This window comes from Durio zibethinus, chromosome 12 (assembly GCF_047325235.1).
Source record: "Durio zibethinus cultivar Kanyao isolate XHJ-2024 chromosome 12, ASM4732523v1, whole genome shotgun sequence".
In the NCBI taxonomy this organism is placed as follows: Eukaryota; Viridiplantae; Streptophyta; class Magnoliopsida; order Malvales; family Malvaceae; genus Durio; species Durio zibethinus.
Genome location: NC_143173.1, coordinates 26,460,084 through 26,476,578, shown reverse-complemented (window position 1 = coordinate 26,476,578; position 16,495 = coordinate 26,460,084). Strand labels below are relative to the sequence as shown.

General features: G+C 35.5%; 3 protein-coding genes and 1 long non-coding RNA gene across 4 annotated transcripts; 3 read left to right on the top strand and 1 right to left on the bottom strand.

The window, feature by feature from the left end:
- Positions 1-920: 920 nt before the first annotated feature.
- On the top strand, positions 921-2,778 carry LOC111297268 (uncharacterized). Its single transcript, XM_022891942.2, has 5 exons — positions 921-1,358; positions 1,448-1,524; positions 1,659-1,695; positions 1,804-1,924; positions 2,009-2,778. The coding sequence occupies exons 1-5, from the start codon at positions 1,103-1,105 to the stop codon at positions 2,613-2,615; spliced, it is 1,098 nt and encodes a 365-aa protein (XP_022747677.2). The 5' UTR covers positions 921-1,102; the 3' UTR covers positions 2,616-2,778.
- Positions 2,779-3,100: 322 nt separating this feature from the next.
- On the bottom strand, positions 3,101-6,361 carry LOC149515939 (uncharacterized). Its single transcript, XR_016326310.1, has 3 exons — positions 6,148-6,361; positions 3,365-4,187; positions 3,101-3,256 (listed from the first exon to the last, which is right to left on the bottom strand). It is a non-coding gene; the product is annotated as an uncharacterized LOC149515939 (long non-coding RNA).
- A 2,254-nt stretch (positions 6,362-8,615) lies between these two features.
- Positions 8,616-11,132, top strand: LOC111295892 (nudix hydrolase 15, mitochondrial-like). The gene is made up of 4 exons (XM_022889691.2): positions 8,616-9,842; positions 10,046-10,188; positions 10,273-10,392; positions 10,770-11,132. The coding sequence occupies exons 1-4, from the start codon at positions 9,551-9,553 to the stop codon at positions 10,986-10,988; spliced, it is 774 nt and encodes a 257-aa protein (XP_022745426.2). The 5' UTR covers positions 8,616-9,550; the 3' UTR covers positions 10,989-11,132.
- A 740-nt stretch (positions 11,133-11,872) lies between these two features.
- Positions 11,873-15,970, top strand: LOC111295889 (ammonium transporter 2-like). The gene is made up of 4 exons (XM_022889686.2): positions 11,873-12,653; positions 12,744-13,029; positions 13,128-13,231; positions 15,287-15,970. Exons 1-4 carry the CDS (start codon positions 12,009-12,011, stop codon positions 15,719-15,721), a joined length of 1,470 nt encoding a protein of 489 aa, XP_022745421.1. The 5' UTR covers positions 11,873-12,008; the 3' UTR covers positions 15,722-15,970.
- Positions 15,971-16,495: the final 525 nt, after the last annotated feature.

Sequence of the window (16,495 nt, the reverse complement as noted above, 5' to 3'; positions counted from 1 at the left end):
CCAACGAAACAGGTTTAAAATTGATAAAATAATAGTAGTAAGAATTTATATTTGATGTATTGTTAATGTATAAATTTTATACAATATTAATAAATCAGGTGATGATATTTTATTGATGAATAAATATTAATCCTTAAAATAAATATATAAATATTAATATTTTTTTCAAAAAAAAACTTATTCATTAATGAGATATTTTTATCTAATTTACTTTATATTAAGGACATTCTCTGATTTGTTAACGGTATATAAAATTTATATATTAATAGTACATTAAATATAAACTCACAATTATATATAATAATAAATTTTCTAATTTCTTAAAATAGTAAGATGCATATCTCTAATTAATTTGTTTCGGGTTTCAAATTACTAAGACACCCTGATTTCATACTCATTGCATTTGCTAATAGACCTGTCAAACTCTTTTTTTTTCATATTAGTATTACTTATTATTTTATATTTAATTAATGCGTTTCTAAGGGTAATTTCTAGTGTTATAAAAAAAAAGAGTAATTTCTGATGTAGTTAAATCATGAAAGAAACCCACATGAGGGGAATATATATTATATATGTATGTATTGGTCCATATATATATATATATATATTACACACCGTATATATATACTTCAATGCATGACTTGACATCCATCCATGCATAAACATGTGTTGCATGGCATGGATGATATAATATATTCCTAATATATACGTAAGGATATGAGTACATATTATTGTTTACTAGTCCCGTTCCCAAGAGAAAGAAGGTAGGGCAGAAGAAAACTGGTTTGTCTGTCTTCCCTGTCAAGATCTAGGGTTTCCCATATCCTCACCTCTGTTCAAAGACCTGTAGCTTTGCTTGGGGTTTGATGCTTCCTTTCACCTAGTTTTCTCTCTGTCTTGCGTCTGCAATAGGAGAAAATAAAATAAGCTTATTTTGATCAACCAAGAAAGCTACACCCTACTTTTTGTTACAAGTTAGAATAGTATATGGCTTAATTTTAAGCCTCCATGTTCATAGCCCTTTGTATTTTTAGTCTCTTATTTTGTGCTATGATTCCTAGACTTGGATACTGATGATAGAGAGAGGAAGCTAGCTGGAAAGATGGAGGGAAATAGTGCAGGGGAATGTTCAAAGACAAGCCCATCAAAACATAATCAGGCTGAGAGTGAGAGTGAGGAAAATGATGGTGAAAGTAAGCCTAGAAATGGGGGAAGCTCAAGCAACAGCACGGTGGAAGAGAATGAGAAGAAGCCATCCGTAAGGCCTTATGTCAGATCCAAGATGCCAAGGCTCCGTTGGACACCCGATCTGCACCTTCGTTTTGTTCTCGCAGTAGAGAGACTCGGTGGACAAGACAGTGAGTTCATTTCTACCCTTACCAATCTCAAGTCTGATCTAATTTGGTGGTAATTAACTAATTAGAAAAGATGATCTTCTGACTTACAGAAGCTACCCCAAAGTTGGTTCTTCAACTGATGAATATAAAAGGACTTAGCATCGCACATGTCAAGAGCCATCTACAGGTTATTAATTTGACCATATAGAAACTAGTAAAATAGCTAATATTTTCTCATTTTATATTCATTGATAGAATGAAATTGTTTGATTTTGTTTTTAACAATATTTTCCTTGTCTACCTTTCGGTATTTCTCATCAGATGTATAGAACCAAGAAGATTGATGATCCAGGACAAGGTTCGTACTTTAATTTCTCTATCTTTCTTTTTTCTTTTCCATTGAATTGATATTAGGTTTTCGATCAATGGTCGTCCCTAATGCAGACAAGTTTACTTTACATGACAGTCATAAGCGATCATAGGCATCTTGTGGAAAGTGGAGATCGAAATATTTATAATCTCAGTCAACTTCCCATGCTGCAAGGATACAATAACCATCATCAAGGCGATAGTTCTAGTAGTTTCAGGTACCAAAATTAACGATTAATGTACGTACTAGACTATTTCAAATATGGAATTAATTTCTACGCAAAATTTCACTTATTTTCAAGATACGGAGATGCTTTCTGGAATGGCCGCGGGTGCATGATGAGTAATCCTTATACAAGCAGTCGTTTCATTTATGAAGCAAGACCAGGATTGAATGGAACAGTGACAGAGAGGATCTTTGGCAGTAACAGTAGCAACAGGACCAATTACAATTTCAGGATGGGCACTTCCCCTTTCAATGCAATATCTAGCTGGAAAAGCCATGAACTGAAGAATGAATTCTCATCACCTCACAATCTTGAATCGTTCCAAAACCAGCCAAGATTAGACCCAATTGCGCTCAACCCCACAAACCAAATGCAAGCTAAAGGAGAAGATCATAAATATTTTAGCAGAAGCTGCCCTTCTGATTTATACAAAACTAACGCACAAGACTTTAAGACGATGAAAAGAAAGACTTCAGAATGTTGCAACCTCGATTTGGATTTATCTCTACGGCTAACGCAGGTGAACGAAGAAAGCCAGAGAAGTTCCAAGGAAGGCGATATTGTCAGTGAGTTATCTCTGTCATTGTACTCACCGTCATCCTCAAAGCTTAGCAGATTGAAAGGAGAAGATCATAGTAAGAAGAGTGCAAGAAGGGTAAGTACTCTAGATCTGACTATATGAATGGGACAATTCTAAGTGAGATCTTGAGGTACTTATCCGAGAGGAAGGTTTTCCTTATTGTATTGTACCAATATTACAGCAATTGATATAATAAACTTTTTGTTTTTATAATGATTCTCTGTCGTTTCTTGTGCATTATCTGCCCCAATGAAAATTGAATTTAGAATATGTCGAAACAAGACATGCTACAATTCCAGATTCATGTTCTTGCTAACAAAAAAAGACGAGCCATGTCTAGCTTGCAAGAAATTGGGGCAGAGGGTCCTATATATGTTTTCCCAAAAGTTGCATGAATGGCTTCATATTGATTCATCGAGATAGAAGTAAAACTGCTATATATAGAGAGAGAGCAGGAACCTCCATTGATCCATTATGGCCTTAAACAGAATTCTAATGATTCGAAAGCTTGCTTGATTTCACTTATTTGAAATTATTTTAAAGTGAATTGCACTATGAAAATAGAAAGGAAACTAACAACTTTACGAATATTAATGCAACAGGTTGGGTCCTGAGATTTTGATTTCAATATTGGATCTTGCAATCCAAATCTATATAGCTTTATTGTTTCTAAATGCCTTCTAGCATCAGGAAATAGGTGGAGGCAAGCATGTCTCTCTCGTCCTTCAATGTTTAGAATTCAGCTGCAACCAGAAGTAGGCTTAGCTACTCAATGTCTCAATTGCTAATGAACTTAGAAAAGAAAAATGAAGAAAAGATAAACTGATCAGTCTAGAATATAGGTGCTCCACCATAATGCACGATGATCAGATAAAGTTACTAATCCGCCTTCTTTTTTCGCCATTTCTGTCTCAAGAATTTCCATCCTTTCTTTTTGCAATATCATGCGTTGAAGTTCATAGAAAGCAACCTGTGGTGCTATCAACGATACTCTGGCCTGCAAATGTCACCTAAATAGAACATGACAAATGGAAGGAGATTGAGAGTTTATAATGTATTAGGTATTATAGGATATTCAATTTTTAATCATATATATAGGAAAACATTGAATTTTCAACTACTTGTTCAGTATTTATATCATTTTTTAGTTTTTCTATGTATTCCAGGTTGCTCAGCCGCGATTTCTGAGCTAAAACTCTGTTCGCAAGCAGTCTACAAAATTGATAAATAAATACTAGTATATATAGTATAATAGGCAAGTCCACCGTTTGATCTTGGGGTCCATGTTAGGATCAAGGCTCCGACCCCATATTTGTGGCTCAGTTTGGCTATGGGCCTTTGTTATGAGAGACGAGGCTGTTGATGAATCCTCAGATTTTTTTATGTTTTTATCGATAGCCTTTCCATCACTGTACCTCCATTGAGTTTCGAGCACCCTTGGAGCTCTGAAAAGATCCTGGTACAAGTGTTCAACCAAATAAGGCTTGTTCAGTAAGGGCCGGAAGCCCTGCTAGCTGGATTCAGTGACCTGGATGGACCTCGTCAACTCCAAAATGTCAAGGGAAGAGGATGAATAGCTCCTCTCTGGGCTCATCGTCTAATCAGGATTAACTTGGAGAATTTTGATACTTTGGAGGCATAGAGATATTTCTTGAGCAATGAGCAATACGCCACCTGCAAGGCAAAAGTTACAGTACTTATCTAATTTAGCACAGAAATAAATGAAAGCCATGAAAATCTGAAGGGATAACCAGCCATACTGTTAATTTTGTGTCTTCTCACTTAAAAAGACCTTCAATTTCTAAGATTGGTTCTATATTCTTTGCTCTATATAAGAGTATCCTGCTTTGAAACCATTATATATTTGTGGTTAGCTTCTCTATAACTGGCAAGGCATTGATAACAAAGTCTTTTATAAGTAGAATATATTTATACATACATACATACACACACACACACATATATATATATATATATGGGGTAAGTCTATCTATAACAAGCTGTAACAACTTGGCTAAATAAATGGTAATTCTATCGACCCTCTTCAATGCAGGTGTCTTAGCTTTTAGTAAAAACAAACTCATCCTAAATATTTTTAAAATTATAATTAAAAAGAAATTATTACTTACAGCAAAGATACATGGATGTTTTTAGTTTTTTTTTTTTTATTCATTTTGAGAAAGTCTAAGAAGAGAAGAGATTCAAACTTTGGAGTTCAATCTTTTTAAGGAGAACTGCTAAGTTTTATTTTTTTTATATAAAAGAGGATATCGTCTATCAAAAAACGTTGCAAGTGTTAACATTTTTTTTAACACAAAAGAGATTGCAATTTAGAAATGAAAAAAGAGATTGTAAGTGTTAAGATTCAAACTTTAAATTTATTAATGTCATGTCTTAAGAGTAACTAAATAAATTAATTAAGCTAATTTTCAAGTTTAATTTTTAACATTTTCCCATCATAATTTTCATTCCAATTGAAATTCAAAAATTGGCTGATTGAATGTGCTTCTGCTACCAAATTGCATATTAAATACACAACAAATAAAAAGAAAACAAAACAAATTAAGAAAGAAGAAAATGAAACTATTATTGGAATATGGAAAGACATGCCAAAGATTAAACGGGCTTGCAATGTATGAACTAATGGTGGGCCAATATACTAATCTATACGTTATTAATCAGTGCAACTAACCGAGTTAATCTTTTAAGAAATAAAATAAAATAAAATACGTGTGCCTCGTCAGATTGATTGAGATAAAATTTCATTCTAAATATTTTATTGAAATGTACATTTAATTTTTTAAACTCACAATTAAAGCTTCAGTGAGAATTCCCCTTACTCCAGACAATAGACAAGGATACAGCCCATAACAGGCCCTCAATCCGATATTCACCACGAGAAGTTTGGTTTCACACCAAATAAAATATTTCTTATCCCTTCTATTTCCTCCTCAAAATCTCGTGAAATGTACAATTTTCATTTTTGTTAGGCCGAAAAAGAAAGACAGAAAAGGCATTTTCATTTTTTCTTATTTCTCTTCTTAATTCTTTTTCTTTGAGCTCTTATATCCCTAAAATATTGCATTCATGATCAGAAAATGTTGAAATTAACAATATTTAGAACTAACGTATAATGATTATCTTTATTGTTAAAAACAATATGAAATTTAACAAAAAACATAGATGAATTCTTTATATTAGTATTGCTGAACTTTAGAAAAGATTTTACCAAATACTTATTAAACTTTTTGTTTTGGGGTGTTTTCCCACAAAAAAAAAAAATGGTCACTGATCTATTCTGAAATCATGCAGCTAATCCTTAATTGATGATGGAGACTTCTCAACAAAAAAAAAAAAAAAAAATCAAATTAGGCCATATGAGCTACTTGTTAAGAGAACTATTTTGATATTGCAAATCAAGCCAATGAAGTCAAATTAATCTCAAGTTGAGTTTTGATTTATAAATTAAATTCTAAACTAATTAGACTTGTAAACTATATTAAAATGGCATATGTTAAATGCATAGAATATCGACCTCTATTCCCTCCAGCTGGCTAGATTTAATTAATTTCTACATCCAACAATTACTATCCACCAGACCGTAGCTGCCACCCCATGGGGATTTTATCCTTACCTGCAGGATATGTCGCAATGAATCCCTGGTGGCCGGCCCTCCTCCGTGAAGTCGAGAAAGAGAGAACTGACAGGGGAGGAGAGGAACCCAAACTCCAAAATACACATATTCATAACTTTGATACCGTACCATTGGCTGGCTACACAGGTCGATTCATCAACACCTTTGAACCCCTTACGAACTGGGCCTTGGCCGGATGGACACCGGAGAATTTATAGGGCTACACTTGCTCGGTTGAATATTCTTGCAGACTAGCGTTACTGCGGAAGCCTTTTATGTAGAGGAAGAAGAGCAGAAAGGAAATAAAGGCAGCAAAAACTAGGAGAAAAATAAACATCATAATCTCCCCATGCAAAGCGAAGTTTTTATCACGAGAGAAAAGAAGTTGATCGTCTTGTTGAGGACCATAAGGGGCCATGGAAGATGATAGTTGAGGAGGAGGACTAGCCATATGGGAATCAATGGTGTATTATATGTAGGTTTAGCTAAAGGGCTGGGGCTGATATCAGAGGGTTTTAAATAAGATTCATAGAGTTAAATATTTCTTTCATGAGTATTTATTTATGCGTGGAAGCCGTGATAAATGGTGCGTCATTGTTTAAACAGTCAAGAATATTGTTTGGTATACAATTAGGATAACGAGGAAACAGTGCCAATGTCATACTTAATTTTTATCAAGAGCATAAGGGCGAGCGACGTGGCCTCCCCCTATCCCTACCCATGACTTCTCTAACTTGCGTATTGTTTTGGCCTGTTCTTTGTGAATCATGATTTGGCACCATGGCTTGGCCTCAAATATTCAAAGCTATATGCTTCCCAAAAATACTCCTTAATGAAACAAATTAAAGGGAGCAATTCTTAGGAATAAATCTTGAAAAAACAGCACTAAAACCAATAATAATTCTCAAGTACCCCCCTTCCCAAAAATTTATGGTGAAAATCATCATGAAATACCTAATTATTATCTATAAGGAGGGAATCTTTGTAGAAGAAGCTATGAAAGTCTCTATAAATAATGGAGATATTAGCAGCTTATAGACCTAGCAAGTTAATTGCTTCTGTAAAAACTTGTAAACTTGCAAAGATATATACCCCTGCGTCTATTCCCAGCTATAGTATGTATATATAGAGAAGAAGATGATATAACCAAAGTATAGCAAAAAAAAAAAGTTTTATTTTTATTTTTATAATTATACATTGGAAAAAAAAATGAAATGAAGAAAAACAAATTGATGATTGATATGGAGTAGGGACGTGTGAAAGAAAGAAGAAATAACCAAATATTGAGTAGTTAGGGATGTGCAGTCCTTAATTTGTGTGATTTAGATGTATATATGCATCTAAGAAATCTTTAGTTTATAATTATTGGTTAAGTCATCGTGTATGTTATTTCATGTAATGAAATAGCATAATTCCAATTAATTGGAAAATGACAATATGTCCTATATCTAGCAACGACTTAACATTCAAAACAAAGGGTGCTTGTCCAATGTCTTTCCGACAGACAGGCCTCAAGAGGTCCACCTTATATGACAAAATTGGAGTGGGGTAATGTTTAATTATCTATTCTCTTCTTTGTTGGTGATCTCATGATAGATTTTTCATCTTTTATTATCATTTCACCGGCCTTTCTTTTCCCTGATATGGTAAGAAATTAATTTATGTCGAGAACCATTATGAAATATCTGTAATTATATTATATATGTGGGAGGTTCCATAATTGACCTCTCACCTTATAACTAAGTATATAAGTTTCAGTTAATGAAATTTCTAAAAATTTACAATTTTCATCTCAAACTTCAATCAAGCTTCCTTCTGAACCCCGTTTTACCTTATGATATCATCCAATTTTTACTTTCTTTTTCTTATCGATAAACCTTTTGATGTGGTTTGCCCTCATCAGTCACCTAAAGTAAAGAATTTGCAGCCAAAAATCGATCAACCAATCAATTAATCCGAATGATTCCAAAATTTAAGTGAGACCCATGCCGTAAGAAACTGTAGAAGCATGGCCACAAAATTTTATTGTACATGATGATTAGACAAGTACTTTAACCTACGACAGCGATAATCCCGATAATGATTTCCAGGCGGACGGGGCTGAGAAGTGAGAAGTAGAAAATAACGAAAGTACTACAGTTATGTTCTCATCTCGTTAAGGAATCCTAATTTTCTTGGGAACTACTACTTTCCCTCATCAATGTCAACTTTCAGACCATTGGTTGCTAGCCAGCTGTATAAACTAACAAATATTTTCTAATTGGCAAGGGACAGTTAGAATCTTACTTTGTTTTCTGTCGGTGGTAGGACAGATTACATATCATTCCAACCTCTTTCTCTGTTTAAATATGAACTATACAAGCTAAGTAATCAAACACATAACAGCGTGCAATATTCTCTCCAATACTTCAAAATCATTGGAGGCAATAAACACAAGGCACCTACTAATTAATGAGACGAGAAAAATAAAACATCCTCCCTGCTAGCAGCTTAGACAGAAGAATCTCAATTGCCTTTTAACCCTTTTACATCACGCCTTACAAAACTCCCCAATGGCTGTCAGACCCGTCATCTTTTCTGTTTTTTCTTCATCTTGACTCTTTGAAGGTTCAAGACCTATGATTTACAATGGCTATGATCCATGGATCTATTCAGCCGTACATTGGCATACTACAAATCTTTCTCCAGCTCTTTCTCTTTCTTCTTTTGTTTGGATTCTTGGGTTGTCATTATGCAGGGAAGGTGTCTTCTCTTCCTATTGGGTTTGAGTCTAGTTTAAATATTTGTTCTGGATATGAGATAAGCCCATCTTATATAATCAGTTCCAAGGCCAAACCCATGTTGTTTCCGAAGCAAACAAGTTCACAAATTTGACTTTAATGGACTAATAGGCCCAACAATAACTTTACCCGAGTCAGGATCACGACAATTGGGACGAGCACGTATAGATGCAGCTGCAACTTGGACAAATTTCCTACTGGTTTAGAATTCCATCGTATTCTAGTGTTCCAACGAATATGCTTTCGGTGAGAATGAGTTAAATCGGTTTCCAAACTAGCTTGTCATTTTTATATCATTTGCTTCGATCAGTTATTTTCTTTCATTCTCAGTGAATGCTCCTAAAAACTGCATTTCCAGATTAAGTTATTTCATTGAACTTGACATTCCCACAAATTTAAACGTCAATTCTACTAGTGGGGAAGATTCGAATCATAATTGTTCGAGCATCATTACTCAATCTTGCATGAAAGGCATGTCCACCTAATTCAAAACTTGGAATCAAAGATATGTGATTTTCCTCCAGGATAGTTCTGTATATATGTTACAGAACTTGTAAACAACTTGACTAGGATCAAACTCTCGTGTGGCCAGTATTGGTCCACCTATATGCATAAGCAGGGCGATGGAATGCCAAAGAAATGAGGATTTGGGACCCCAAACGCTCCGAAGACTTGCAGAACAGCTTCAATGTTACAAACCATCTAGTCGGGTTGAAGAATTGGAGAACACTAACGGTCGTAATATCGGTTCTAATTTTGGAATCACTGATCCTCTAGAAGGTGAAAATGAGCAGTTTACTTGTGCAAACTGGAGGAAGAGGAGAGCAGCTGTCTTGATATGCCTCTTTGAGGGCTACCAAGGCGATCTACGCGTTATTCTTACCAAGAGATCTATGAAGTTGTCATCTCACCCTGGTAACATTGACAAATAATTCCAGTTTTGACCTGCAATTGAATGCTTTTTTATTTCTTGATTGAAACATGTTAATATAATTGTTATACCATGTTTGAAGCAACAAAAATTTTGAATTCTTCTCAAAGAGAGAACTTCATAGACGTAACTTGTGCCAGTTTCAACATGTCAAAAATCCTGAAGCATTTTTCTTTTAAGGAAATAGGAGATGTAGCATTGCCAGGAGGAAAAATGGATCAAGGAGATACGGATGACTCTGCTACTGCATTAAGAGAAGCTATGGAGGAGATTGGCTTGGACTCACGTTTGATTCAAGTAGTTGCAAATTTAGAGCCCTTCATCTCTCAGGTATTGTGAAATTCACAATTTTTAATAGGCTTTTTTTTTCCCCTGTAGATGCAAGTCTAAAATCTAAATCTAAACTTCATGCAGAACCAACTCAGGGTTGTTCCAGTGGTAGGACTACTTGCCAAGATTGAAGACTTTAGGCCTGTGCTTAACTGTGAAGAGGTTGATGCTGTTTTTGATGTCCCACTGGAAATGTTTCTCAAGGTCCAGAATTTGGTCAATTAATTAAGTTGAAAATGGGCAGCGAATGTTCCTGAATATATATTCCCATAATCACATACAATTGCTATGGCAATTGAAACAATTAATGTGAAGGAAGGTTATTAAGAGAAAAGGCGGTGAATCAAAACCAAAAAAAAGGCAGCAAAAAGATAATTACTTTCCTAAATCCATTCTTTAGATTCAGGGTAGTGATAATTGAAAACAGGGGGGACTTGGGGATATAGCGACTGTCATTCTATCAACTTATTAGCCAACCTGTCAAAATTAACTCGGAAAATCACATTCATATTATTGCAACCCTTACCATTGATGAAGAGATTCAGGATTTTGCAACTAACTTATATTCTGCTATTCTGCAGGAAGAAAATCATAGATCTGAAGAAAGGGAATGGAATAGTTGGAAGTATGTTTTCCATTGTTTTGACTTCGAAACGGAGCAAGGAGCTTTTACCATATGTGGTTTGACTGCAAGCATTCTTATTAGAGCAGCCTCGGTTATCTACCGGCGGATTCCATGTTTCGCTGGCGATCTCCCTGACTTTCAACAGTTGCAAAGAGCGTTGATTAATGCAACATAATAGTTGTGCTTCCATCGGGTTCAAAATTGCATAAGCATCAGCAAATCAGTGACCAAGATTTGATGCCTTCTTGTTTCCATGTAATTGTCAATCAATATATTAGGCTAATTTTGTTGAATATAACATAAATAATCTTTTTTCCGAGTCTCATATTTTATAAGAATAGCAAGTATATAGTATTACAAAGCAATTCTGCTTCTTCTCAGAAACTGCTTATAGTCTTCAGCCATATGTTTTTCTCCAAACTCCTGAGAGAGATGATATGAGCTGGTTTGTCAAAGTTAAAAACAAATCTGAAACTATTTAAACAGTTGGGTAACTTGCCAAGTTATCAATCTTTCTCCTTTTCTTAGAAAGACCCCAAAGACCTGACTTAGGTTTGAATGACTTTGAAGCTTCCATCGAACGACCTTGGTTTATTTGCAACAGGCTGGCAGATGGAATAGCAAAATTTTCATGTACTAATATACTATCTGCTCCTACATTCCTTAGAATATGTTTGAACATCTGTTTCACTCCTAAACAAATACTCTATGAAACCTCCGAATTTGAACACAGATTCGCGCCTACAAATTGAACGTAAGCATGATACCATGGAATTGCAATTGCAGTTGCATCATATCATATGTTCTCATTATTCAAGTATCACATGCATTGACCGACCAAGCTTAGCAAGTTCGCTACGGTTTCAGGTCGAATTCACGTGGGTCAAAAGATGGAGACCTTTTCCCAATTCAATATTTTCAACTTGGACAAGTCTAATTCATATCACCAAACACCAAAAAAAAAAAAAAAAAAAACCTTTCATTCTTGACACGAACCTTCCAATTAATTTACAAAAAAGAATAAGTTAAAATAAGGAAAAAAATGTTACTCCGCAATGCATTCACTTTCTTCTATTCAAAACCTACCGAACAGATATATAAGACTCGGGAGTAGTTAAACACGATATTTAACAATACATTTTGCCCAGGTGGATGCTTCTGAGTCAACCCTGCGCATCTCACGCTAATTTTAGCCATGGATGCCGGTCAGGTAGCCTACACAACACACGAGATCTCTCCAGCAGTGCCCCCATGGCTAAACAAAGGAGACAATGCATGGCAAATGACAGCATCGACTCTGGTGGCGATTCAGAGCATGCCTGGACTTGTGATCCTGTATGCGAGTATTGTGAAGAAGAAATGGGCCGTGAACTCTGCCTTCATGGCCCTTTATGCCTTTGCTGCGGTCCTTATTTGCTGGGTCCTTTTATGCTACCGCATGGCCTTTGGTGACGAACTCCTCCCTTTCTGGGGCAAGGGTGCACCGGCTCTAGGCCAAAAATACCTTGTTGACCGAGCCAAGGTCCCTGAGAGTAGGCACAGGGTCACCAAAGATGCCTATGAGACCACCGAGCCTTTTTATCCCATGGCTACGCTAGTATATTTCCAATTCACTTTTGCTGCTATTACTCTTATTTTGCTCGCTGGTTCTGTTCTTGGTCGCATGAATATTAAGGCCTGGATGGCTTTTGTCCCTCTATGGCTTATATTCTCCTATACTGTTGGAGCTTTTAGTCTCTGGGGTGGAGGCTTTCTCTATCACTGGGGTGTCATCGATTACTCTGGCGGATACGTTATTCACCTCTCCTCTGGGATCGCCGGTCTCACTGCTGCATACTGGGTAACATAAATCACAGTTCTTTTATAATCAAATTTCTCAAGGTTGATAATATCATTTGTTATTCTTACAATTATATACAATATGACACAGGTTGGACCAAGGCTAAGGAGCGACAGGGAAAGGTTTCCCCCAAACAATGTTTTGCTGATGCTTGCAGGTGCTGGGTTGCTCTGGATGGGGTGGTCAGGGTTCAATGGAGGAGCTCCATATGCTGCAAATATTGACTCTTCAATAGCAGTACTCAACACGAATGTTTGTGCAGCAACGAGCCTTCTTGTCTGGACATCTCTTGATGTTGTGTTCTTTGGGAAGCCTTCCGTGATTGGAGCTGTTCAGGGAATGATGACAGGACTTGTTTGCATCACTCCAGGAGCAGGTTCGTAAGTTTTAATAAAAACAAGAATTTGTGGAATCATAGTGCAATTTTGCAGCAATCGTTCAATTTAAAACTTTAAAGTGTTCGTTTTGTTCCAGGCTTGGTGCAATCTTGGGCTGCTATAGTCATGGGAATGCTTTCTGGCAGTATTCCATGGGTATCCATGATGATCCTTCACAAGAAATGCAGTTGGCTACAAAAGGTATGTACTATTTTTGTCCTAGCTTTTGTTTCGTCTGGTACGTGGCTCCCATCCTATTTGAGGCTTGACTAACTGTTGCCTTAGTTTGATTATTCGCATCACTCTTTGCACATTGAATCTATACAAAATTTGAACCAAAGGGTAGAGTTCTAGAAAAATTAGGTGGGTGGGTTTAAGTCTTTAAGAGCACTAGTGGGAAATGTCCAAAGTCATTGAATTTAGGACTCCAAAGGTTCTCATTTGCGGCCGGGCCACATCACACAAATCCAAGAGAGGCGAGAAGATTGACTATCTCCTCAACTTGCAAGCCTGCATGCTGTGACCATTAATTAAGGCTATTTCAGAAAGATGCTTCATTGAATATCGCCTCTGGAACAAAATTATTGGAATTTGTCATGGTGGTATGTCAAAGAATTTATATACCTATTAGATACCATTTAAATTTAAAAGCTTTAAGTTATTAGATTTTTAAATTTTTTAAAGATATTTTATTTAAATTTTTTAATAATATAAAATTTTTTACTCATATATAAATCATTTTAATAATTTTTTCTATTAACTTGTGAATTTTTATCTAGTTTCACTTTAGTTTTCTATGACAATAAATTCTATCAACATCTCATTTAGGTCAAACAATCTTACATTTGAGTGTACTTTAAGCCTAACATTCAACCTTGCCTCTATGTGAAATTAGGTTATCTCAATATCTCTCAAACTTGTATTTAATCACAGCACACAACCTTACTACTTAAGTAATTTCAATGCTTCTCAAGCTTGCAATCAATCATAGTTTTAACCTTATATTTCATCACAAGTTAACTCAATACATTACATTTTTTTTAAAATATTTTGATTCTATACACTTGTTGCATTCAAAGTCGAATTTTTTAATCTAATACTGATATTCGAGTACATAAAATTGATATATGTGATCAATATTTGATTTGTTAATAATTTCTTTCAGCAACACTATGAAATTCGAACCTGTAACCTTTAGCTTTAATATCAATTACTGAAAAATTTATCATACTTAACGCTCATAAAAATACATTAAAAAACACATACATATTGTATATCATTTGAATTTAAAAATTAAACCTATTAAATTTTTAAATTCGATACATATATATATGATATTTTATTCAATTTTTTTAATAACATAACTTTTTACTTACATAGCAACCATCTCAACAAAAATGTCAGCTTCACAAAAATTCATCTCCTTGTCTGTCGTGGGAGAGACTGATGTCCTAAGTTTTTTTTCCCTAGAAACTATATGCTATACAAGTTAATCGCTGTAAAGTCTCCTGTGCTGTACACAAGTTCCACGCAATTTACATTAGTTTCTTGCATCCATTTTTCTTAATTCAAATTGAAGATGTCGCCTCCTCGTCCTGGTTAGTCATCCGTATAAAAGAGAATAAAGCTCGTTGACTTTATAACCCGATGGGTGGGTGCTTGTCTTTTTGGCCTTTTCTCCTTGCTTAAAGCATCGTTTATCCGACACGAAATGATCAGGTTGGCCCCCACCTTTAGAAATTAACCCCCTGTCACTTTCAATGATGGAATTCTGAGCATTTTTAATCATGTTTCCATCTTAATTCCTGAATCGCAGAGTATATAATTCTTGACAATTTTTTACGTACGGATTGAAAAAGACCATATGTAAAAATATTGACACTTACCCTTGGTTAAAAAAGATCCCATTGGATTTTCTGTGAAGTGAGATTCGATCTTTTACTTTGTCCACTTCTCACGTTCGAAATCCTTCTTGTTTCTTTTCTTTAACAAGTTTAGTAGATTGAGCTATTCTTTTGTTTATTTTACCTTATACAAAAAATATATATATTGCGAGTTTAGAAACTATAATTGCCAATTCAATGTCTGTCCATAAATACAATAAGCAAATAGAAGACATGTAACAAACTGAATTTTAGTTGAATAATAAATTTCACTTGGATAATCAAGGCCTAAAATTCTTCTGAAATATTAGTACTGTTTTTCATATGTTTTGAGGTTTGAACTTGACGTTTGTTGGCTTTCATGTGACCACAGATAGATGATACTCTTGGTGTTTTTCACACGCACGCGGTGGCTGGCCTGTTGGGCGGCCTTCTCACTGGCCTATTGGCAGAACCAGACCTCTGCAAGCTCATACTACCAATCAACACAAGGGGTGCATTTTATGGTGGGAATGGAGGGATTCAATTCGTGAAGCAAATAGTTGCAGCCTTGTTTGTTATTGCTTGGAATGTAGCGTCCACAACCATAATTCTTCTAGTAATAAGGCTGTTTATACCTTTAAGAATGCCCGATGACCAGCTCGAGATTGGAGACGATGCCGTCCACGGAGAAGAAGCATATGCTCTCTGGGGTGATGGAGAAAAATATGACCCAACAAAGCATGGTTGGCATGCGTCATCGTACTCAGAGGTGACAGCACCTTCACCTTACGTGAATGGTGCAAGAGGAGTAACCATCAGTCTGTAACTGCATGCAAACATTAACAAAATATAGAAATATTTGCTGTAAATATGATTTTCCTGGTGTGAGATTGCTTGATGGGAGGTAATATAGTATATCAGAAGTAGGGGTTCTCACTTCTGAGCTCCAGGCCTCTTGAATTTTGAGAATGGAGACCATTGTAAGTGTAGTCTGCTTGTATTATGTACCCTTCAGAGGGGATCTGATTGGCACTGTTTTAATCTCAGCGATGTTCCTTTGTCTCTGTGTGTTTAATTAGTTGAATTACTTTAAGGCGTTTGTTGAAGTTTGTAATAAGTAAGCTATCATTTGCGAATGTTCAACCAAAATTTTGTAACGAACCTATGGATTCTGGAAGCATATCTAGTATCTATCGGCTGACACCTTTATTCGAAGCAAATGATTTTACAATTAAGATTGAATTATTATAAAATGAAAAGAAGCGGTAAAACGGGTGATGATTTCTTTAATTAAAACAACAGGTAACATCAGGCCTAGCAAAGACTTTAACGAGCAAATGTCAAGCGGGCTCTATCTGCAGAATCCATGATTCACGCTAGTTACCTTTGGGCCCCCCATGCGTCCTCTTCTCCTAATATACCATTCCTTTTTTGAACCCAATTGCATTTATATCCCATAAAAGTTGTTCAACAAAAGGATACATGCAGCAAATGTTATGTTTTCGAGTGAAAGAAAGCCAATTGGTTGGAATCTGCATTCTTATTCTTCCCAAATCCTATATAAAAACCTTGGGAAGTGGATCCCACCTGACGTTACTAG

Excerpts from the sequence above, each read along its gene's own strand:
- LOC111295889 (XM_022889686.2), top strand. The coding sequence starts at position 12,009 with ATGGATGCCGGTCAGGTAGCCTACACAACACACGAGATCTCTCCAGCA. Across the intron at positions 12,654-12,743 it reads GTCTCACTGCTGCATACTGG|GTTGGACCAAGGCTAAGGAG; the intron begins GTAACATAAATC and ends AATATGACACAG. Across the intron at positions 13,232-15,286 it reads AATGCAGTTGGCTACAAAAG|ATAGATGATACTCTTGGTGT; the intron begins GTATGTACTATT and ends ATGTGACCACAG.
- LOC111295892 (XM_022889691.2), top strand. The coding sequence starts at position 9,551 with ATGGAATGCCAAAGAAATGAGGATTTGGGACCCCAAACGCTCCGAAGA. Across the intron at positions 9,843-10,045 it reads GAAGTTGTCATCTCACCCTG|GAGATGTAGCATTGCCAGGA; the intron begins GTAACATTGACA and ends TTAAGGAAATAG. Across the intron at positions 10,393-10,769 it reads CACTGGAAATGTTTCTCAAG|GAAGAAAATCATAGATCTGA; the intron begins GTCCAGAATTTG and ends GCTATTCTGCAG.
- LOC111297268 (XM_022891942.2), top strand. The coding sequence starts at position 1,103 with ATGGAGGGAAATAGTGCAGGGGAATGTTCAAAGACAAGCCCATCAAAA. Across the intron at positions 1,359-1,447 it reads GAGACTCGGTGGACAAGACA|AAGCTACCCCAAAGTTGGTT; the intron begins GTGAGTTCATTT and ends TCTGACTTACAG. Across the intron at positions 1,696-1,803 it reads GATTGATGATCCAGGACAAG|TCATAAGCGATCATAGGCAT; the intron begins GTTCGTACTTTA and ends TTTACATGACAG.